Here is a 24,826-nt window from a genome sequence, read left to right as displayed (position 1 = left end):
GACCTACAACTGTTTTTAGCTCTGCAGCATCTGCAACATCCTACTGTCCATGTTTACATATAAGTGTATCAGAAACCACATTAGTAAATCTGTTTGAGACACTGAATACCTCCATAAAGCTGATTAATTTGCCACAATGTGAAGCTAAAGACTACAAGTTCCCCTTACGTGTTAGCTACATTAGCCTTGTTGCCTCAGTACTAAAGTAAAGAGGCAAACTATGGACACTAAACATGTCCGATCCACTACATTTTGGGTAAGGTTTTATTGTGTACATTTAAATTTTGGTCAATGTATCACTTTACTTATCCGACTACGATGCTTAGATTAGTTCTGTATTTGTAACTTTTGTAAAAGAAATCAGAAACACAGGTAACTCATTGATGAACACATTCATAGGACACTCTGTTCAAGCAATTTCATTGTTTATGTAAAATCATTTACCAACAGTAATGAATCAGAAATGACATTTTTTACAATCATCAGTGGTTGCTATAGACTTGTTTAAAATAAAAGTGCTTTTAGGTTAAAAGTACACATTTTACATAGAGCTTCTACTTGACAAAAGCCAGGACTACATAGAAAAAACATGTGTTTTGAAATGCACTTTCAGGTGCTTGCTACAGGTTGGTAACAAGAAGTGTGCATCTTTTATGCCTGTAAATACCTGGTAAAGTAAAGTTGTGTACCACAAAAACACAAATGGACCCTTAAGTGTACATTTACATTGTTTATACCTATACTGTACCTGTTTCATAATGTATGTATACAGTGTATTCCACAGTATTTTGGCATTGTAAAATTTAAAGTATATTTGGCATATAAAGCGTTTATATAGATCTCTTTGGCAATACTTCAGTTTGTCATGTTTGGAGAAAAGAAAGGTTTCACTTATGATCCCAAGAATACCATACCGAGTGAAGTAACTGAATCTGGTGAGAAGATGGGCATTTATCCAAGACAAAATAACTCAAGAATGGTTTCTAACAAAGAAGGTTAAGTTGCTTGCATGACTTGAATGCCATTGAAAAATTGTTGAGGATTTTGAAATTGTGAGTCCATCAGGGGGACTCTGTGCCAAGAGGAATGGGCCAAAATTGTCCTACAATGCTGCAAAAAGCTCTTTATTTCTTACCATAGATACCTCGAAGCTGTGCAGTAGGACCGAGCTTTGATAAGTAGTGAACAGGACATAAAGGACATAACAAAGCTATAACTTTGCTGATCAACTACATTTGGGGTAAGTTCAAAAATGTCCAGATTAGTAGATGTTTCACTAGACTGTATCACAAGTAGTTAAACATTACTTTAACGACAGCGCTGTTGAATTCCCTAATCTGATAAGAAGGTATTGATTAATTTCTACTGTTGTTTTCACTACTGCCAGCAGCTCTGAGTAGTACAGTAGTACAGCTGTAAATCACAGGTTTATATTAATGCGCTCCTTCTAATACATTGTCGTTTATATAGTAACACATAGGTTTTTTTGGAAGGAGACGTGTATTTAACATTTACGGAAGGAGTCTCCAGTGTCAGTGCTTTGGAATATTTAGTAGTAAAGCTTCAGGTTTTCTGACATCTTCAGGACAGACATTTACACTTTGTAAACTTTGTGGTTTCTCAGCAACATGATAAGCTGCATTTTAATGTTTATTTGTCTTGAAAAAAGAGAGGCTAGTGAGGGAACAACAGTTTATAACTGCTATAATGATCACTACACGATGCAGAAAAATTAGTTCATGCTTTTGTTACCTCTAGGTTGGATTATTGTAATGCCTTACTGTCTGGATGTGCCAGTAGATGCATAAACAAGCTCCAGTTAGTCCAGAATGCAGCAGCGAGAGTCCTTACTAGAACCAGAAGATATGACCACATCACCCCTATCTTATCCACACTGCATTGGCTCCCAATCAAATTTCGTATTGATTATAAAATACTACTATTGACCTATAAAGCACTAAATGGTCTCGCGCCACAGTACCTGAGTGAACTTTTGGTCTTTTATGATCCGTCACGCCTACTCAGATCAAAAGGTGCAGGCTATTTGTTGGTACCTCGAATAATGCGGGCTACAGCTGGGGGTAGAGCTTTCTCTTACAAAGCCCCACAGTTATGGAACAGCTTTCCACTTAGTGTTCGGGGCTCAGACACAGTCTCAGTGTTTAAGTCGAGGCTGAAGACATATTTGTTTAGTCAAGCCTTTTGTGAATAGTTTTCTTAGGTACAGGGGCAGGTCTGGAGGGTTTCACAGGCATAGAGTGTTGTGGTGAACTGGGATGTTTGGATGTTGTCGCCCCCCCACTCTCACACGTTCACTCAGGTTTGTCGACAGGGGAGTGGCTGGCTGCTTTATGTCCCAGGGTGCCCTCATGTCTGTGTTAGCTTCTGGCTCTCCCTTTTAGTTATGCTGTCATAGCTAGTCTTGCCGGAGTCCCTGCTTGCACTCTGCATGCAAAGTACATCATGCTTAACTATTAGAGGACAAAAGCTCACCTAACAATCTCTTACTTTCTCTCCATCTCTCTCTCTCCCTCACTCTCTGTCGAGCTACACATGCTACTTCTGAGATGCCAGTGATGCCAGTGATCCTGACCCCTTCTGCTCCTCCTCGCTGCCTGACCCATCCTGATGCCCTACTTCTGGTTGGAGTTCTCATCGGTTGAGTTCGCTCGCTGCTGCTGGGGGTGGCCCCATATGGATTGCCTGAAGAACTGTTTGGATTGCTGGGGATGGCGCCACCTGGGGGCTGTGGAGATGGCATGGGGATCACATATGGGGAGCTGTACTGTAATGGCTTGGGACTGCGATTGCTGTAGTGGCTTTGGGGCTGCAGTTGCCACGAGCAGCTTCGTACTCAGGACTTCATCAGTGGACAGTGGGTAGATTTTAACCAGCCGGACTTCTTGCAAAAACTGTGATGAATTTATTGGTTGCACAATTGCACTATTTGTCCATATAGTACACAATAATAGAAGGGATTTATTTATAATCGCACTATCCGTTACACCCAGATGAGGATGGGTTCCCTTTTGAGCCTGGTTCCTCTCAAGGTTTCTTCCTCATATCATCTCGGGGAGTTTTTCCTTGCCACCATCGCCACTGGCTTGCTCATTAGGGATAAATTCACAGTGATAAATTCAAATATTTACAATATATTTTTGTGAATCCATTAATTTCTGTAAAGCTGCTTTGTGGCAATGTCCATTGTTAAAAGCACTATACAAATAAAATTGAATTGAATTGAAATTGAATAATGGAAGTTATAACAGGAACTAACTTGTTTTGTGGACATTCCACAAAATTAGCCATAATTGTAAACAGATAAAAAGTTTTGTAAGCTCTGGCAAATTGCTGTGGTATAAGCGGAATAAAACAATATCAACTTAAGTGTTTCAATTGTAACTCCACTTTGAGTTGGGCCACATCTTACCTAATGGATATACTGTATCTTCAGTGCACATTAAGACACCAGTTGTAGGTACATTAATCTAGTACCTAATACATTCACAACTTGTTGTATGTTTCCATGTTTTTCATATCTTTCCACTGATATATCCATGGATTAAAATGCAGTTACTGCTTCACAGTCTGTCGCTTTGTCGTTTGTTTCAACGTCTTTTTTCACTTGCTTGACTTTGGTGTCTTTTAATATGCTATGTTTAAGATGGTTGTAAAACCACTCCAAGTCTTGGCTATCTTCTGGCCAGCAGAGATACTTCCTGGTCTGGAAGTAGGTTCTGACCGGTTCGTATTTCATCAGTTTGTAATGTGGTATGTTGTCCACAAGAAGCACCAGCAAGACATCCTTGACCTCTTTCTGCATCTTGGTCTGGGCCAGACTGAAGGCCTCCAAGCACCAGCCATCCTTAAAGAACTCTCTGGACAAGATGCATAATGTCTTCTTACTCTTCCAGATTGCGTTACGCATGTTAGATAGATGGTCTTCTCCCGGTATGAAGTCTCGTGCTTCAAAGCAACAGCGTAATTCGTTTTGATCAGAGAATTGTGTGTCTAGCTTTTTCAGCAGTGCCTTTGTCACCCATTTGATATCATTAGAACTGAAACATAAGTAGACGTCATACATCAAGCCATCGTTAACAGGCAATTTTGGGCCTCCCTCCACAAATCTAACAATCGCCTTTCTGTAAAGCTTGAAGCTGTAGCCTCGCAGACGGACAAAAATAATAGCCCCTGTGGTGGTTAGCATAATAAGTATGGTGCAGCAGATGAAAAGTGTGAGCCTCAGCTCCTCGATCTTCTTCTCATCCTCTTCATCCTCACATAGTTTAGCATGCAGAAGAGGCTTCCCTCGTTGCACTTCAGGAAACTCACACATCAGTTCCTCAGCAGGGGAATACATTTGCACATCTGTCTGATTTAACCATGTCTGTAAGTCTCTCAGACTACAATCGCAAAGAAAGTGGTTCCCAAGCAAGCTGATGAGGGTCAGGGTGCTGAAGGCTAGTGGATCAACAGAACCGAGATTATTGTAAGCAAGGTTGAGTATCCTCAGACTTTTGGGAAATATGCCATTAGGTATATAGGTTAGAGAGTTGATGGATAAATCTAAATAATTCAAAGAGGTGAGTCCCTTGAAAATGTTTTCTGGAAGTGACTGCATGAAGTTATTATTAAGAAGAAGCATCTGCAATTTATGAAGGTGGTCAAACATGTCGAGACACTGTCCTCGTAACCAGAGATTTTGCAAGCCGGTCATGTGGAGGTCAAGAAATTGTACATTGTTTAAAGGTGACACAGAATAGTTAGCATTAAAGACACACCATGAAAACATGTTGCCTCCAAGATATATTACTTCAATATTGGGGAATTCCACTAATACGGTGTAGAAGCTCTCAGCATTACTTAATCTGTTGTACTGCAAATAAATGGTTGTGATGTTTCTTGCTTGGCTTGGAAGACCATAAGGGGATTGAATTTTGTTACTGTCTAAGTAAAGTACTTTAAGTTTTGGAAGGTTTGCCAGCGTATGCAGGGATTGTAATGAGTTTTCTGAGAGAAATAGGTGAAGCAAATTGGGCAGTCCTTGAAATGACTCAGACATAAGTATTCTTATGTTATTGTTAGATAAATCCAGTGTCTCAAGACTTCGTAAATTGTTAAACATTTCAGAATCAATTTTATCCAAAAGGTTATGAGACAGATTGAGCATTCTTAAATTGTCCAGTCCATAAAAAGCATCTCTTTCAATTTGGTTGATTGAATTATGAGCTAATGAGATTTCCTCCAGGTCTGGCATATAAAGGAATACTGAATTTTTAAGAGCAAAAATGCTAGCTTTGGACAGATCCAGAGCCTTAATGCCGCTCTCGGCCAGATCCATAAATGTATTCCTGTCTGGGTCTTTCATATTATTGTACCAAACTCCCTTTCCCATGCTGCCGCTGTAATTAAGAATCAGAATGTGAATTTTGGTTCCTCTGATTGCTTTAAAGAACAGCACTGCCATGTCAACACTGAAGCCATTTAGAGACAAATCAAGCACCGTCATAGACATGTTCTTGAACGGGTTTCCACATTTGTTCCATCCAGACCAATATGGATTCATGTCAAACATTTTGATGTCATGAAGTTTAAGGAGAGTGAAGTGTTTGCCTTGAAAATGGAATAAATCTTCTTCACAAAAACTGTTAATCCAGTTATGAGAGAGGTCTACAATATGCAGTTTGCTCATGTTGACAAAGAAAGAAGTGGGACGGATTTTACCTATATTATTTCCAGGTAGTGAAAGCTGCTCCAGAGACACAAGCGGTCTCAGGTAGTCTCCTGAAAGAATAGAGTCATGTAACTTGCACTCTGTAAGATTGAGTATCTGAAGGTTGAATAATCCATTAAATGCTCCTGGATCCACTTGTAGGTTCTTGTTGTATGCCAGATCTAGTTTCGTCAGTTTGGACAGTCGGCTAAAGGCATTATTCCTCAAGATAAGTCTTATTTCCTGTTGCTGGATCATAAGGATTTGTAGCGCTTCCAAACCATAAAAGGATTTCTCGTGGATTTCACTAATGTAATTTAAGGTTAGATCCAAATACGTTATATAGGGAGGCAAAACTGGCACCTCATACAGGTTTCTCAAGGCACAGTAGGCTTTATTATCTTTGATGAAGCATCTTGAAGTAGATTCTGTCAGCAGAAAACAGATGCAAAGTTTAAAAATTGGCAGAATAAAACTAGATCTGCTTGTCATGCTGAGACACCTGCAAACAAACAAAGAAAATTAGAATTATATGAGTAACATGCACTCAAGTCCAGTATTTTTACTTTGTGGGCATGAACACTATAGATTTTTGCCATCACACCCATATTTTCTTGTTGAACATCTCATTCCAGATTTATTCCCCCTTTGCTGTTATAATAAGCTCCACTCTTCTGGGAAGGTTTTCCACTAGATTTTGGAGCGTGGCTGTGGGGATTTGTGTTCATTCAGCTACAAGAGCATTAGCGAGGTCAGGCGCTGATGTTGGGTGGGAAGCCCTGGGGTTCAGTCGGTGTTCCAGTTCATCCCAAAGGTGTTCAGTTCACATCAAACATCAGAATGAAGAAAAAGTGTGATCTCTGCGACTTTGATTGTGGCACTGATGTTGGTACCAGATGGGCTGGTTTGAGTATTTCTGGAACTTCTGAGAATTTCACACACAGCAGTCTCTAGAGTTCATACAGAATGGTGCGAAAAACAAAACAACAAAACAAAAAACACTGAGTGAGTGACAGCTCTGTGGGTGGAAATGTTTTGTTCCTAAGAGAGGTCAGAGGAGAATGACCAGATTGGTTCAAGCTGCCAGGAAGAATATACAGTCAGGTCCATAAATATTGGGACATCGACACAATTCTAACATTTTTGGCTCTATACACCACCACAATGGATTTCAAATGAAACGAACAAGATGTGCTTTAACTGCAGACTGTCAGCTTTAATTTGAGGGTATTTACATCCAAATCAGGTGAACGGTGTAGGAATTACAACAGTTTGCATATGTGCCTCCCACTTGTTAAGGGACCAAAAGTAATGGGACAGAATAATAATCATAAATCAAACTTTCACTTTTTAATACTTGGTTACAAATCCTTTGCAGTCAATTACGGCCCGAAGTCTGGAACGCATAGACATCACCAGACGCTGGGTTTCATCCCTGGTGATGCTCTGCCAGGCCTCTACTGCAACTGTCTTCAGTTCCTGCTTGTTCTTGGGGCATTTTCCCTTCAGTTTTGTCTTCAGCAAGTGAAATGCATGCTCAATCGGATTCAGGTCAGGTGATTGACTTGGCCATTGCATAACAGTCCACTTCTTTCCCTTCAAAAACTCTTTGGTTGCTTTTGCAGTATGCTTTGGGTCATTGTCCATCTGCACTGTGAAGCGCCGTCCAATGAGTTCTGAAGCATTTGGCTGAATATGAGCAGATAATATTGCCTGAAACACTTCGGAATTCATCCTGCTGCTTTTGTCAGCAGTCACATCATCAATAAATACAAGAGAACCAGTTCCATTGGCAGCCATACATGCCCACGAAATGACACTACCACCACCATGCTTCACTGATGAGGTGGTATGCTTAGGATCATGAGCAGTTCCGTTTCTTCTCCATACTCTTCTCTTCCCATCACTCTGGTACAAGTTGATCTTGGTCTCATCTGTCCATAGGATGTTGTTCCAGAACTGTGAAGGCTTTTTTAGATGTCGTTTGGCAAACTCTAATCTGGTCTTCCTGTTTTTGAGGCTCACCAATGGTTTACATCTTGTGGTGAACCCTCTGTATTCACTCTGGTGAAGTCTTCTCTTGATTGTTGACTTTGACACACATACACCTACCTCCTGGAGAGTGTTCTTGATCTGGCCAACTGTTGTGAAGGGTGTTTTCTTCACCAGGGAAAGAATTCTTCGGTCATCCACCACAATTGTTTTCCGTGGTCTTCCGGGTCTTTTGGTGTTGCTGAGCTCACCGGTGCGTTCCTTCTTTTTAAGAATGTTCCAAACAGTTGTTTTGGCCATGCCTAATGTTTTTGCTATCTCTCTGATGGGTTTGTTTTGTTTTTTCAGCCTGATGATGACTTGCTTCACTGATAGTGACAGCTCTTTGGATCTCATCTTGAGAGTTGACAGCAACAGATTCCAAATGCAAATAGCACACTTGAAATGAACTCTGGACCTTTTATCTGTTCATTGTAATTGGGATAATGAGGGAATAACACACACCTGGCCATGGAACAGCTGAGAAGCCAATTGTCCCATTACTTTTGGTCCCTTAACAAGTGGGAGGCACATATGCAAACTGTTGTAATTCCTACACCGTTCACCTGATTTGGATGTAAATACCCTCAAATTAAAGCTGACAGTCTGCAGTTAAAGCACATCTTGTTCGTTTCATTTGAAATCCATTGTGGTGGTGTATAGAGCCAAAAATGTTAGAATTGTGTCGATGTCCCAATATTTATGGACCTTACTGTAGTAACTCATATAGTCACTCTTTACGAACATGGTGAGCAGAAAGCATTTCAGCATGCACAAAATATTGAACCTTTTGATGGATGGGCTACGGCAGCAGAAGAGCACATCAGGTTCCACTCCTGTCAGCCAAGAACAGGAATCTGAGCCTTTCATGGGCACAGGCTCACCCAAACTGAACTTTTGAAGATTAGAAAAAAAATCACCTGGTCTTTTTCCAGTCTTCAACTGTCCAGTTTGGGTGAGTCTGTGCCCATGAAGGCCTCAGATTCTTGTTCTTGGCTGACCAGAGAGAAACCTCATACGCTTTTTGGCAGTTTTTTTTTTTTTTCCACACCATTCTGTGTAAACTCTAGAGACTCTAGAGATTTTCTTGTGTGAAAATCCCACGAGATCAGCAGTTTCTGAAACCAGCCTATCTGGCACCAACAACCATGCCATGGTTAAAGTCATAGAGATCACATTTTTTTCCCATTCTGATGTTTGATGTGAAAATTAACTGAAGCTCTTTACCTGTATCTGCATGATTTTATGCATTGTGCTGCTGCCACATGATTGGCTGATTGGATAAGTACATAAATGAGCAGGTGTACAGGTGTTCTTATTAAACTGACTAGTGAATGTATGAAAATAATGCAAATCTGTTAAAAATCCATTTATTACACTTAGATTACATGGAGCGTTTGCCATACAAGTCCCCTGTGAATGAGCTGTTACTATAGAAACTGTAAAGTATAAGAACAAGCACATTAAATATAATACTGTCATAATGCTGTCAGTGCTGCTGATATGGAAAATTAATGAACACCTTCTGATACGAATCGAGAATTCAACAGCAATGTGGTGTTAAGAAATATAACTGCTTCATCTTCAGCAAGCACTTTATGCCAGATCGGAAGCCAATCCATTCCAGAGCACCAACACGTTCATACTTGGGGGCAAATTTATCACGCCCAATCCACTGACTGGTGTATTACTGTATTAATAAACCCACAAAGACACAAGGAGAACACGCAAAACTCTGCAGAGACAGTAATGCAAGCTCGGGACTGAACCGGAGACCAGAAATGTAAGTTCCCTTGCTCTTGTGAGAACTTCAAATAACGTCTTACGAGCCTCATATCATCTACTGTATAATGTATGAATGAAGACCTTTTGTGAAGGTCTGTTTATTAAATATGAAAACTAGACTTGGGACTACAGTTGTAACTATGAGATGTCTGGATTTCACAAAAAAACAGCCTTCTGATGTTACAAAGTGTCAGGTTTACAAAATGTCCTTCTTCATAATATCAGTATCATTTTAGCAAAACATAAATATTGTTATAACATAAATAAACATAAGTATTTACATGAATAACATATGTATTGGTCATACACTGCTGGCACTCATGAAGTTCATCTCTCCAACCTTCTGTAACTCAGTTTAACCCCGTTGCTCATATACAGTATATACAGTATCCACTTTTCTGTCCTTTAGTTGCGCGTTTAAAGTCCCGCGCATGCGCACAGGAAATACATTACATAACTCTTCTCCTGTTTAACGTTCTGTCTTGTGCATGGTTATAATGAACTCTAATAACTAGTGAACATGCTATAAAGAGGTACAGGTGTGCTTTTTAGGCTTACCGGATCAGACTTCCTCTCCAGCTGTGTGGTAGATCTTGCTCCCTGGAGGAGTGAGGCTGTGAGGGGAAAGTTCCCGGGGGCTTGCAGTAAACAGCTGGCACCTGTACGAGTGTAAACCTGGGAATTCCGCTCGCGCTCGCGCTGGACGGAAATGAGAAAACAGCCACATCCGCTCGGAATGGCGAAATTCTTCCTTTCTCCTTCTCGAGCTTCCCGCTTTGCTCTTCACGTTCTCCTGTTTGCACGGGTTTCGCAACGTCCTGCTGCCTCTAACAGGATCCGAGGTGTTATTTAAAGTCCAGAAAGAAAAAAGAGACAAACTAAAGTGCAGTCTCATCACTGTGCAGCAATCCAGAGTCTCAAAGTCAGCAGAACTTGACCCTGAATCTGCAACGTCTAATGCGTTATTTTAAAGCTATATTTTAACATATTGTGAGTCAGAGCTATTTGAAGTTCATGCATTAAAATGTACACTAAAGGAAAGTCCACATGTCCACTACATGCAAATTGTCAACCAAAAGTTTCACTTCTATTCATTTCCAACGGGGAATAGCCAAAAAAAAAGGAAAGAAAAAACAAGTGTGAGGGATTGTTGGATAGCAAGAACTTCAGTCATAGCATGGTGAGAATCATGCATCACCTTCATGCAGAGTAAAAGCAGCAGCCGTGTAGAGGTGATCTGTCAGACAAAAGACACCTTTGCATTGTCTGTATGATATTGCATGCTGCCTACATATAGTTCTGTCCCATTGACATGGCTGGAAAATGAATAACTGCAATAGCCCTCGTCTTTTTCTGATGCATGTTGCAGCTAATTTTGAGAGTTTAAGTCTCTGTCTGCATGCAGTGGACATTTAGCCTAAAAATTGCTGACTTAAAAAATAACCCAGTACTAGGTACCATATGGACCGACCCAGTCTGGGTTGTTTTAACCCAGCAAGGTTGGGCTATGATGTTGACCCTTCATACAGGGTTGATTTTTTTTAACTACAAAAGGCGCTTTTATTGCATTTTATTCAGTGACGGCTCATCCACAGGGGCAGGTGAGACAGAGCCCAACCTTATATAATCTGCTGAAACTGGGGATTCTGCTGAACATTTTTGCATTGTCTGGCAGGAGGCTTTAGGCCAGCTTTTCTCCCAAGCAATGCTTTAACAGGAGCTTCTGCCCAGTATGGGGCTGTTGTCCCAAATGGGGTTTCATCCAACAGGAGTCTCAAGTATCAGCGCTTTGTGACCGTCAGGAAGTTTCCTGCCATGGGAAAGTCTTCAGGACAAAGGAGTTTGCACCTTGTAATTTCTCAGTAATGTGACAAACAGTCATTTTGCAGTCATGCCACTACAATAAATGTAACAATAAATGGATAAAAAGTATGAAGTGTCATTCTTTAATTAAAAAAATACATGTAATCGTCACATTCACACCACACCACCCCAATACTGATTATTTTCCTACAACAGCATCTCATTTGTTTATTTGTTAGGATCCCCTTTAGCTGTGCCCTAGAGCACTGCTAGTCTTCCTGGGGTCCGCATATAATAGAAAAAAAACAAAAACAAAACATACATTTAAAAACTTACATTAAACATATACATAATAAAGCCATTAAACATACATTTAGGAACATACATTAAACATAACGTGTTTTATTCCTTACATGTCACATAGGACACCTAAGCTTTGTTGGTTTTGTTTTTTTCTTGCTATGTAATTAATGTGAAGAAACAGTATCTGCAACTGGTGAAGGTGGTCAAACATGTTGAAACACTGTCATTGTAACCGCAGGTTTTGCAAGCCGGTCATGTGGAGCTCAAGACATTGTACTATTGTTTAAAGGTGACACAGAATAGTTAGCATTAAGGAAACACAATGGAAACTTGTTGCTTCCTCGGTACATTTTTTCAGTGTTGGGTGATAGATTTTCCTGAGTTCACTTAGAATCAGGAAGAAGTCAGTGTTTGAGTAGCAAAGCTCTTCAATGTTTTCTGAGGCAGACAGGGAATAAAAAGTGTACAAAAAAGGTGTAGTATTCTGAGTTATCTATATGCAATATCTGCAGAGACAAAGGCGTCAGACAAAGGCGTCAGCAGAGAACAGAAGTGGTGGTTGATGTGTTTCACAAAGTGAGATTATGTCACAGAGTGTCAGCGCTCAGAACAGAAGAAGAACAAAAGATATCACCAGGTCAGCACAGAGCGTCCCAACATATATTCATAATATATCAACGCCCTCTTAGGTCCCAACGGGACCTGTGCACGCTCTTAAGGAGCATCAGAAACGGTCTCACTGCCCACTCGGCCGTCCCACAGCCCCAACCTCAAACGACAGTCATCTATTAAGGCTGCGTATGCTAGAGGTCAGAGGGTAGTCACGCCCAGCAATAAGCAAGACCTATTTCACTGCGTCGAGTGGAACTGCTACATACGGATTACGTAACACAAGCAGAAATACACTGAAAGATACACGGTAACAACAAAAAGGTCAAAATGACTATCGCAGTCATCAGCTGGCGGTAGAGTGATTATAGCTTCTCTCATATGGTGAATGATATCGGTGACGTTTTGAGAGTTATCAGGAGCACAGCAGGGGGAGGGGTGCAATTTCCCCCAGGGAGACCATGACATGCATTCATGCCGAAGTTACAGCCAGGCACTTGGTCAGTCATGTTATGACCTGAGCGAAAAGCGGCAGTCTGCTGTTCTTGTTGACCTACGCTGTGGTATGATTGTCTAAGGGAAACGACGACCACTGAGTACCAGTGTAATGGCAGACCCAACACAATGCATTATGAACGTCAGACAAATTGCGAGCGATTTCTACAGAAAAGGCGTAGGCCAAATTTCCACCACACTGCTGCTGAGGCGTAAGACTAAATACACAGGAGCATAAGGCCCCTACTAAGAGTATAATAAACATGTTTGCTGAGGTACTTATTTTTTTAAGCAAAGGCTGGGTTAGTCACCTTCACAGACTTGTTCTTTGAAGGAAACATGAAACTGAATCTGGGGAGAGGAAGGATGTTTCAGTAGGACAGCAATCTCACACATACAGCCAAAATAACTCAAGACTGGTTTCTAAAAAAGAAATATAATTGCGAGTTCATCAGAAGGACCCTCGTAAAATTGTCCCCCAATGCTGAAAAAAACTGATTACTTCTTACAGTAGACATCTCGAAGCTGTGCAACTAGGCAGAGCTTGGAAAAGTAGCGAACAAACGTAAAGGTTAAATAATAACAATAACTTGGCTGATTACATTTGGGGTAAGTTAAAAAATGTCTGAATTTTGCTGTTGAATTCTCTAATTTGCTCAGAAGATATTGATTTTCTACAGTTTTTTTTCACTGCCTTCAGAGCTGCTAATCAGCTGCAAATCAAAGGTTTATATTAATGTACACTTTCTAATACGTGATCGTTTCTATAGTAACAACTTACACAGGGCCTCGTTCAGTGGACGCTCCATATAATGTTTTCTGTAAGGAGGTGTTTATTTAACAGTTATGGAAGGAGTCTCCAGTGCCACTGCTTTGTAAAAATCAGGGTTTTCCAACATCTACAGGACAGATGAGTTTACACTTTCAGGTTCTCTGTAACTTGACAAGTTGCAGTTTTTTGTCTTATTTACTTCATGCGAGGGAAAAAAGAGAGACTGGTGAGGGAACAACTGTTTATAGCTGCTATAATGTATGTGATAATAGGAAGTAACTTGTTTTGCGAATGTAACACTACATTAAATGTAATAAAACATGGATAAAAATGACAATGTTCTTTAATCAGTGTGAGCATTGGCAAATTGCTGTGGTATAAGAGGAATAAAACACTTTGGTTTGTGCTGTAATCAACTTCGGGGTGTTTTATTCTTTAGCTAATGGATATACTGTATCTTCAGTCAACATTAAGACACCAGTTATAGGTACATTAATCTAGTACCTAATACATTCACAACTTCTTGTATGTTTCCATGTTTTTCATATCTTTCCACTGATATATCCATGGATTAAAATGCAGTTACTGCTTCACAGTCTGTCGCTTTGTCGTTTGTTTCAACGTCTTTTTTCACTTGCTTGACTTTGGTGTCTTTTAATATGCTATGTTTAAGATGGTTGTAAAACCACTCCAAGTCTTGGCTATCTTCTGGCCAGCAGAGATACTTCCTGGTCTGGAAGTAGGTTCTGACCAGGTCATATTTCATCAGTTTGTAATGTGGTATGTTGTCCACAAGAAGCACCAGCAAGACATCCTTGACCTCTTCCAGCATTCTGGTCTGGGCCAGACTGAAGGCCTCCAAGCACCAGCCATCCTTAAAGAACTCTCTCGACAAGATGCATAATGTCTTCTTACTCTTCCAGATTGCGTTACGCATGTTAGATAGATGGTCTTCTCCCGGTATGAAGTCTCGTGCTTCAAAGCAACAGCGTAATTCGTTTTGATCAGAGAATTGTGTGTCTAGCTTTTTCAGCAGTGCCTTTGTCACCCATTTGATATCATTAGAACTGAAACATAAGTAGACGTCGTACGTGAAGCCATCGTTAACAGGAAAATTTTGGCGTTGTTTATTAGACCTAACAATTGCCTTTCTGTAAAGCTTGAAGCAGTAGCCACGCAGCCGGACAAAAATAATAGCCCCTGTGGTGGTTAGCATAATAAGTATGGTGCAGCAGATGAAAAGTGTGAGCCTCAGCTCCTCGATCTTCTTCTCATCCTCTTCATCCTCACATAGTTTAGCATGCAGAAGAGGCTTCCCTCGTTGCACTTCAGGAAACTCACACATCAGTTCCTCAGCAGGGGAATACATTTGCACATCTGTCTGATTTAACCATGTCTGTAAGTCTCTCAGACTACAATCGCAAAGAAAGTGGTTCCCAAGCAAGCTGATGAGGGTCAGGGTGCTGAAGGCTAGTGGATCAACAGAACCGAGATTATTGTAAGCAAGGTTGAGTATCCTCAGACTTTTGGGAAATATGCCATTAGGTATATAGGTTAGAGAGTTGATGGATAAATCTAAATAATTCAAAGAGGTGAGTCCCTTGAAAATGTTTTCTGGAAGTGACTGCATGAAGTTATTATTAAGAAAAAGCATCTGCAATTGGTGAAGGTGGTCAAACATGTCGAGACACTGTCCTCGTAACCAGAGATTTTGCAAGCCGGTCATGCGGAGGTCAAGAAATTGTACATTGTTTAAAGGTGACACAAAATATTTAGCATTAAGGACACACCATGAAAACACGTTGCCTCCAAGATATATTACTTCAATATTGGGGAATTCCACTAATACGGTGTAGAAGCTCTCAGCATTACTTAATGTGTTGTACTGCAAATCAAGAGTTGTGATGTTTCTTGCTTGGCTTGGAAGACCATACAGGGATTGAATTTTGTTACTGTCTAAGTAAAGTACTTTAAGTTTTGGAAGGTTTGCCAGCGTATGCAGGGATTTTAAGGAATTTTCTGAGAGAGATAGGTGAAGCAAATTGGGCAGTCCTTGAAATGACTCAGACATAAGTATTCTTATGTTATTGTTAGATAAATCCAGTGTCTCAAGACTTCGTAAATTGTTAAACATTCCAGAATTGATTTTATCCAAAAGGTTATGAGACAGATTGAGCATTCTTAAATTGTCCAGTCCATAAAAAGCATCTCTTTCAATTTGGTTGATTGAATTATGAGCTAATGAGATTTCCTCCAGGTCTGGCATATAAAGGAATACTGAATTTTTAAGAGCAAAAATGCTAGCTTTGGACAGATCCAGAGCCTTAATGCCGCTCTCGGCCAGATCCATAAATGTATTCCTGTCTGGGTCTTTCATATTATTGTACCAAACTCCCTTTCCCATGTTGCCGCTGTCATTAAGGATCAGAATGTGAATTTTGGTTCCTCTGATTGCTTTAAAGAACAGCACTGCCATGTCAACACTGAAGCCATTTAGAGACAAATCAAGCACCGTCATAGACATGTTCTTGAACGGGTTTCCACATTTATTCCATCCAGACCAATATGGATTCATGTCAAACATTTTGATGTCATGAAGTTTAAGGAGAGTGAAGTGTTTGTCTTGAAAATGTAATAAATCTTCTTCACAAAAACTGTTAATCCAGTTATGAGAGAGGTCTACAATATGCAGTTTACTCATGTTGACATAGAAAGAAGCGGGACGGATTTTACCTATATTATTTCCAGGTAGTGAAAGCTGCTCCAGAGACACAAGCGGTCTCAGGTAGTCTCCTGAAAGAATAGAGTCATGTAACTTGCACTCTGTAAGATTGAGTATCTGAAGGTTGAATAATCCATTAAATGCTCCTGGATCCACTTGTAGGTTCTTGTTGTATGCCAGATCTAGTTTTGTCAGATTGGACAGTTGACTAAAGGCATTATTCCTCAAGACAAGTCTTCTTTGCTGTTGTTGGATCACAAGGATTTGTAGCGCTTCCAAACCATAGAAGGATTTCTCGTGGATTTCACTAATGTCATTTAAGGTTAGATCCAAATACGTTATATAGGGAGGCAAAACTGGCACCTCATACAGGTTTCTCAAGGCACAGTAGGCTTTATCATCTTTGATGGTGCATTTTGAAGTAGATTCTGCCGCAAGAAGACAGATCCAAATCTGAAGAAGTGGCAGAATAAAACTGGGCCTGTCAGTCATGCTGAGACCCCTGCAAACAAACAAAGAAAATTAGAATGATATGAGTAACATGCACTCACTTCAGGTAGTTTTACCATATGGGCATATATTTATGGAAAAAATTTTGGTTAACGTAGATTTCCATTTATTCTGGAGGTTGTAACGCGTTGGTTTTGACATGAAGAACTTGCCACATAACAATACAGATGGAAAATATTAATTTTTATTAATAATAATAAAAATAAAAATATATAAAATATACAATTTTTCTGTTTAATGCTGTTTTTATCTTTAAAACTTATATATGCACTTCAGATTTTACACAAGAAGTGTGTAAACACAAGTTTTTTATATCCACATATGGATTTTTTATATCTTTTTTTTGTATCCACATATGGCCAAAAGTATGTGGACACCTGACCATCACACCACATATGTGGTTCTTTCTCAAATTGTTACCACAAATTTGGAAGTACACAACTGTATAGAATGTCTCTGTATGCTGTAGCTTTACAGTTTCCCTTCACTGGAACTAAGAGGCCCAAACCTGTTCCAGCATGACAATGCCCCTGTGCACGAAGCGAGCTCCATGAAGACATGGTGTGTGAAGGTTGGAGTGGAAGAACTCGAGTGTCCTGCACAGAGCCCTGACCTCAACCCCACTGAAAACCTTTGGGATGAACTGGAACACCGACTGAACCCCAGACCTCCTCACCAACATCAGTGCCTGACCTCACTAATGCTCTTGTAGCTGAATGAACACAAATCCCCACAGCCACGCTCCAACATCTAGTGGAAAGCCTTCCCAGAAGAGTGGAGCTTATTATAACAGCAAAGGGGGAATAAATCTGGAACAAGCAGATCGTATGAGTGTGATGATCAGGTGTCTACAAACTCTTGGCCATATAGTGTATGTCTCTGATCTGTCAGTGCTGTATATTTCAACAGCACTGACAGATGGAATCTGTTTATTAGATTAGATGGAGCATCTGCCATACATGTCCCTGTCAATGAGCTGTTACGGTAAAATTAATCAACACCTAATGACCAACCAGAATCCAGCCTTAAACAGTGTTGTGGTATTAAGAAATATAATTCATTTATCTTTAGTGAGTGCTGTTTCCTGGATGGGACGCCAGTCCGTTCCACCGTGCACACAAATTTTGAACGAAGGGGCAGTTTATCGTAGCTAGCCCACCTAATGGTATGTGGAAAGAAACCCACAAAGACACAAGGAAAGCATGCAAAACTCTGCAGACGCAGGAGCTCGAGCTCAGGACTGAACCAGGAACTGTGGAACTGTCAGGCAGAAAGCGAACTACTACACCACAGTGCCTCGCAGAAATGTATCGCTCCATGCTATTGTGAGAACCCGAAATAACGTCTTACAGACTTCTATATAATCTAATGTATACTATATGAAGGTGTATTTATTGGATATGAAAACTAAACTCAGGAATTAGGACTACAGTTGTAACTATGTGATGTCTGGATTTGAAAGGAAAAAAAAAAAGTTACAAAATGTCATGTTAATGGAAATGGTATGATCAGACATGAAGGTCTGTCCTTCCTTCTGAAACCCAGTTTAAAAGCCCTGTGCTCATATACAGTATGTACAGTATGCAAACTTTTCTGGCATGCATCTAAATTCCACACTCAGTGAGGATGATACCGCGCATGCGCACAGCGAACACATTAAAACATCTTTCCTTATAGTGAACTCTAATCACTAAGAGGTACTAAAGAGGTACAGGTGTGCTTTTTAGGCTTACCGGATCAGACTTCCTCTCCAGCTGTGTGGTAGCTCTTGCTCCCTGGAGGAGTGAGGCTGTGAGGGGAAAGTTCCCGGGGGCTTGCAGTAAACAGCTGGCACCTGTACGAGTGTAAACCTGGGAATTCCGCTCGCGCTCGCGCTGGACGGAAATGAGAAAACAGCCACATCCGCTCGGAATGGCGAAATTCTTCCTTTCTCCTTCTCGAGCTTCCCGCTTTGCTCTTCACGTTCTCCTGTTTGCACGGGTTTCGCAACGTCCTGCTGCCTCTAACAGGATCCGAGGTGTTATTTAAAGTCCAGAAAGAAAAAAGAGACAAACTAAAGTGCAGTCTCATCACTGTGCAGCAATCCAGAATCTTTAAATTCAGTTTCATTTCATTCAGTGTGGAGGGCAATCAGAGTCAGCAGAGCCTGAACTTGTAATGTGTGGAGAGTGATCTCAGCAAAAATGTTCAAGATGAACCTTAAGATATTTAAATATATAGATTCTGAAATCCAAGTATTAAAAATGTGCTCTCTAAGGATATGTGTCCACTGCACACAAATAAAAAATCTGCTCCCATTCATTTCCAATGAGGAAATAGAGATAAAAAAAACAGTGTGGGAGGGATTGTGGGATTTTAACAACACAAGTCATGCTTGTACAGTACTGTGCAAAATGCTGTAGAGCAAAGATGCCTTCCAAAATAATGAAATTAAATATTTCTACATTTAAAAAAATACTATAAAGAGCAGTAAACAGTGATAAATGAAACAAAGTCAATATTTGGTGTGATGATCCTTCGCTTTAAAAAAAAAATAAATAGTAGTCTCAGGTGCAGTGTGTGCAGTTTTATAAGTTAATGAGCTGGAAGTGTTACTGAGCATCTTGCAGAAGCAGCCACAGTTCTTCTGGAGACTTTGACTGTCGACTCGCTTCTTATTTCTGCAGCGAAACCCAGCAGCCTTCATTCTGTTTTTATCTGAAAAGTGTCTCTTATGTAACTGCTGCTTTCTTTACTGACATACAAACATTTTTCTGTAACATTTCATTTTGTGCTGGAAAACTAATGTTTGGAAAATGTTTTTGTACTGAATCAATAATGTAGAAGTCAGAAAATAAAAATCTATAACAAAGTTTGTATTAAAAATATAGGGTGCTTAAGACTTTTGCACAGTACTGTACATTTGTGTCACTTCAGAAACCCAGTACTAGGTACAATATGGATCGACCCAGTCTGGATTGTTTTAACCCAGAAATGAAATCTGGCGAAAGGTTCTGGTTCTGAAGACTCTGGTTTTATGTCATAATTCAACATCTGTTTCAACCATACCATAAAATAGATGTCTCATGGATTTCAATAAAATTTGGATCTACACATACATTTATTACGATTTATGCAGTAGAGGCTCATCCATAGGGGCACGTGGGACAGAACCCGACCTTAAATATCAGCCATTTAGCAGGTTGTATCCTACATAGGGCTTTGCCCAGCATGGGGCATCTGCTCAAACTGGGGCTTCTGCCCAGCATATTGCATTGTCCATCAGGAGGCTTCTTCCCAACATGGGATTTTTTCCCCTGCAGGAACCTTGTCACCAAAATGGAGATTTGGCCATCTAAATGTCCAACATGGGGCTTTATCAAGTAGGAGGCCTTTGCTCAACATGTCTTCTGTCTGAGATGGGCTTTGACCTACTGCCATAGCTGTGCATGTGGCTTTGCCAAGAAGGAGGCTTCTTCCCAACCTGAGGCTTGCCTAGCACAGGTTTCTGATCAACATGGGGCTTTTGCCCAAAGTTTGACTTCAACCAATCATGGGGCATTTAAGCAGATGTTTATTTAACGTTTATAGCTGGAGTCTCTAGTGTCAGGTATGAAAAGTTCAGCTATCTGGTGAAAAGTTAACGTTCTTTTGATTTCCCTCCATAATTCAACATCTGTTTCAACTCGTAGTACCATAAAACAGATCCTTCATGGATTTCATCAATACAATTTAGACCTACACATAAATGTATTGCATTTTATGCAATTCTGTCAACTTTCTCCAGTATGTCAGCTATTCCTCATTCCTCATTCACAACTTGGTGCATTTTAAATTCTGTTGATCGCTACTTACCTCTTTCGAGTGACCAGTGATTTAGTGTGACCAACAATATAAGCTGATTGTCCGGCTGATTTGCCTGCCTTTCAGGATCATGGGGCAGTTTGCTCAGCACCCAGTTTAACCAGGTAGAGCTATTCTTACACCTAGTGGTCAAAAATGGGAACTACGCCAACCTCAACAGCAGCCCCCTGGGGCACAAATCAGTTTGTCCTGTGCTTGTTCTATGAATGTTTAAGTTCATTGATATTTTGTCAGCTTTAACTTTTCAACCAGTTATGGAATGGAGTTACTCATTAAATTCACTAGATAGGAGCCTATAGTATAAGTCAAATGAGCCTCTCGACATAATTCTGTTTGAGGCCATGTCGTTATTAATGTCATCCGTTATTAATTTATTATCAGTGTTAATTTTGATAAAATTAATTTATTATTATTTAAAAATACTGTAAAAACACATGTTTTCTGGATATAGACATGTGAAATGCTAAGTGTTTCTTCACGTGTATTTTAATTTTTTTCATTTCATTTATTTGTCATTCAACATGTTAAAAACATGTTCATGTATTTCATGTTGTTTTTTCATATGTATTTTGATATTGTAACTTAAAATTATATGAATAAATAGAGTGGGTTTTTTTGCACAATAGTATTTTGTCCATAATGGGGCTTCTGTCCAACCAGCAGCATCTTTGCCCAACATGGGGCTTTGCCCATAAGGTAGCATTTACTCAGCAGCTTCTGCCCAACCAGGGACTCCACAAAACATGGGGCTATCTCAGCTCATTATGGAGCTTTGGCCAGCCAAAGCTTTGCTTTTCTTAAGGTTTAATGAAGAAAACCGTACTTAAATGGAACGTACAGTGTCTCTAATGGTAGTGCATCTGTGAATCACAGGTTTAGATCAATGTGCTTGTTCTAATACGTTATCATTTCTATAGTAAAAGCTCACTGAATGTAACTGTATGGCAATTGTTTACATAATCTAAGATAATATTAATAATATTAATAATCTGTTTTTTTTTATTTGTAAAGTATGATCCTGGAAATAGTGAGGTTTTCTGCGAGGAGATAAATGCAGTCATTGCCATCACACCACCCCGATGTTGATTATTTTCCTAAAACAGCATGTGCTGTTGTGTATTATTCCTTACAATGTCACACACATGAACAGGATAAACTATATGTTCTATAGTACATTTAAACATTGTTGTGTTTATTTGTTGCTTTTATTTGTTGCTTTAACAACAATGCTATTACATTAGTAGTGATCCCATGGCATAAAATTTGTACATAGAAAGTATTTATAAGCAGGTTTGTACATGATAGGTTAAATTCCAACAATAATCATCAATGTACACTCTTTCATGCTTTTCAATACTTTTTGTCCTTGCACAATGCAGCATCCAGAAGAGATTTTCCTCGCTGCTGTTCGGGATACTCACAGGTCAGTTCCTCAGCAGGAGAAAACATTTTCACATTTGTCTGACTTAACCACTTCTGGAAGTCTCTCAGGCTACAATCACAAAGAAAGCGGTTTCCAGACAACTCTAATGAGGTCAGGGTGCTGAAGGCTCGTGGATCAACAGAACCGAGATGATTGTGACCAAGCTTGAGTATCCTCAGGCTTTTAGGGAATATATTGTTAGACATGTACATTAAGGAGTTGAAGGATAAATCTAAAGCATTTAACGAGGTGAGTCCCTTGAAAATGTCTTTGGGAAGAGAATTTATCATGTTTTGTTGAAGAAAAAGTGTCTGCAATTGGTGAAGGTGGTCAAACATGTCGAGACACTGTCCACGTAACCAGAGATTTTGCAAGCCGGTCATGTGGAGGTCAAGAAATTGTACATTGTTTAAAGGTGACACAAAATATTTAGCATTAAGGACACACCGTGAAAACACGTTGCCTCCAAGATATATTACTTCAATATTGGGGAATTCCACTAATACGGTGTAGAAGCTCTCAGCATTACTTAATCTGTTGTGCCTCAAATCAAGAGTTGTGATGTTTCTTGCTTGGCTTGGAAGACCATATAATGATGTAATTTTGTTATTGTCTAAGAAGAGCTTTTTGAGTTGTGGAAGGCGTGCTAATGTATGTACATATTGTAATGAATTTTCTGAGAGAGATAGGTGAAGCAAATTGGGCAGTCCTTGAAATGACTCAGACATAAGTATTCTTATGTTATTGTTAGATAAATCCAGTGTCTCAAGACTTCGTAAATTGTTAAACATTCCAGAATCGATTTTATCCAAAAGGTTATGAGACAGATTGAGCATTCTTAAATTGTCCAGTCCATAAAAAGCATCTCTTTCAATTTGGTTGATTGAATTATGAGCTAATGAGATTTCCTCCAGGTCTGGCATATAAAGGAATACTGAATTTTTAAGAGCAAAAATGCTAGCTTTGGACAGATCCAGAGCCTTAATGCCGCTCTCGGCCAGATCCATAAATGTATTCCTGTCTGGGTCTTTCATATTATTGTACCAAACTCCCTTTCCCATGTTGCCGCTGTCATTAAGGATCAGAATGTGAATTTTGGTTCCTCTGATTGCTTTAAAGAACAGCACTGCCTTGTCAACACTGAAGCCATTTAGAGACAAATCAAGCACCGTCATAGACATGTTCTTGAACGGGTTTCCACATTTGTTCCATCCAGACCAATATGGATTCATGTCAAACATTTTGATGTCACGAAGTTTAAGGAGAGTGAAGTTTTTGCCTTGAAAATGGAATAAATCTTCTTCACAAAAACTTTTAATCCAGTTATTAGAGAGGTCTACAATATGCAATTTGCTCATGTTGACAAAGAAAGAAGCGGGATGGATTTTACCTATATTATTTCCAGGTAGTGAAAGCTGCTCCAGAGACACAAGCGGTCTCAGGTAGTCTCCTGAAAGAATAGAGTCATGTAACTTGCACTCTGTAAGATTGAGTATCTGAAGGTTGAATAATCCATTAAATGCTCCTGGATCCACTTGTAGGTTCTTGTTGTATGCCAGATCTAGTTTTGTCAGATTGGACAGTCGGCTAAAGGCATTATTCCTCAAGATAAGTCTTCTTTGCTGTTGCTGGATCACAAGGATTTGTAGCGCTTCCAAACCATAGAAGGATTTCTCGTGGATTTCACTAATGTCATTTAAGGTTAGATCCAAATACGTTATATAGGGAGGCAAAACTGGCACCTCATACAGGTTTCTCAGGACACAGTAGGCTTTATCATCTTTGATGGTGCATTTTGAAGTAGATTCTGCCACAAGAAGACAGATCCAAATTTGAAGAAGTGGCAGAATAAAACTGGGCCTGTCAGTCATGCTGAGACCCCTGCAAACAAACAAAGAAAATTAGAATGATATGAGTAACATGCACTCACTTCAGGTTCAATGAAAGTGAAATGTCCACATTTGTCCACATTGTTCATTTTACTAGAGGTGTGTACAGAACTTTTTTTTTTTTTTAAATCCCACTTCCACCCACTCATATAGAAATTCATGTTCATCCTACTCAAGACCAGAATAAAGCAGATACCAAAAGTAACTGTTTAGTGTGAGCACCCATCACATTTAGGATTATAAATTTGCATTATATTTCCATGATCAATATCACTAATGTTAACACTTATTAATTAATCATTAACAGAAACTCTATATGGACAAGTACTTGCTCCTGATCACGCTGGCTGGGATCAGGCTGCCTCTAATGTAGATCTGTGTCTCTTTCTCTGTGTCTATAACGTGAGCTTGTCAGTGTAGGAGATTGAAAAGTTCACTAAATAAAATAACATTGAGACTGCATGAAAGTAAAAACCTCCTGCATCCTCGACTTGTTTTGAGTAACATTGGATTCCAGACTGAAGCGTACATGACATGTTTTATATCAGTTCTGTTTTCATGGTTTTTAACTATGAACAACAATATTCATGCTATGTATATTCTGCTTGTTCATGCCCATGATCTAATCTGTACATTAACATCTGCATGCAAAGTACTATGACTATTGTTGCAAAGATTAATGACTGGTTTAAAAAAAAAAAAAAAAGGCTTTATTTCTTACCAGATTTTCATCTCGAGAACTGGAAAGTGTTCTGGAAACGCTCGCTCTCCTTAGAAGGGTTGTGGAAGAACATGCCTACTGAGTCTTAATAAATAGTCAACACAAGTGCAATCCTGGGAATTCCCTTTGGGGATGTGTGTACACGGAGTTTTTCTCCTTTTCCTGTAGGACATGCTGACGCTGGTTTCATAATCACCTGACGTTTCA

General features: G+C 39.7%; 2 protein-coding genes across 2 annotated transcripts; both read right to left on the bottom strand.

Annotated features, from left to right (window-relative positions):
- Positions 1 to 408: 408 nt before the first annotated feature.
- Positions 409 to 13,257, bottom strand: LOC117598751 (toll-like receptor 5). Its single transcript, XM_034309687.2, has 3 exons — positions 13,249 to 13,257; positions 10,088 to 10,356; positions 409 to 6,215 (listed from the first exon to the last, which is right to left on the bottom strand). Exons 1-3 carry the CDS (start codon positions 13,255 to 13,257, stop codon positions 3,563 to 3,565), a joined length of 2,931 nt encoding a protein of 976 aa, XP_034165578.2. The 3' UTR covers positions 409 to 3,562.
- LOC117598988 (toll-like receptor 5) lies at positions 11,458 to 24,826 on the bottom strand. Its single transcript, XM_034310181.2, has 4 exons — positions 24,620 to 24,826; positions 21,940 to 23,890; positions 18,477 to 18,745; positions 11,458 to 16,735 (listed from the first exon to the last, which is right to left on the bottom strand). Exons 1-4 carry the CDS (start codon positions 24,628 to 24,630, stop codon positions 14,083 to 14,085), a joined length of 4,884 nt encoding a protein of 1,627 aa, XP_034166072.2. The 5' UTR covers positions 24,631 to 24,826; the 3' UTR covers positions 11,458 to 14,082.

This window comes from Pangasianodon hypophthalmus, chromosome 13 (assembly GCF_027358585.1).
Source record: "Pangasianodon hypophthalmus isolate fPanHyp1 chromosome 13, fPanHyp1.pri, whole genome shotgun sequence".
Taxonomy (NCBI): Eukaryota; Metazoa; Chordata; class Actinopteri; order Siluriformes; family Pangasiidae; genus Pangasianodon; species Pangasianodon hypophthalmus.
The sequence above is the reverse complement of the archived record's forward strand: the minus strand, read 5'-3'. Positions and strand labels throughout refer to the sequence as shown.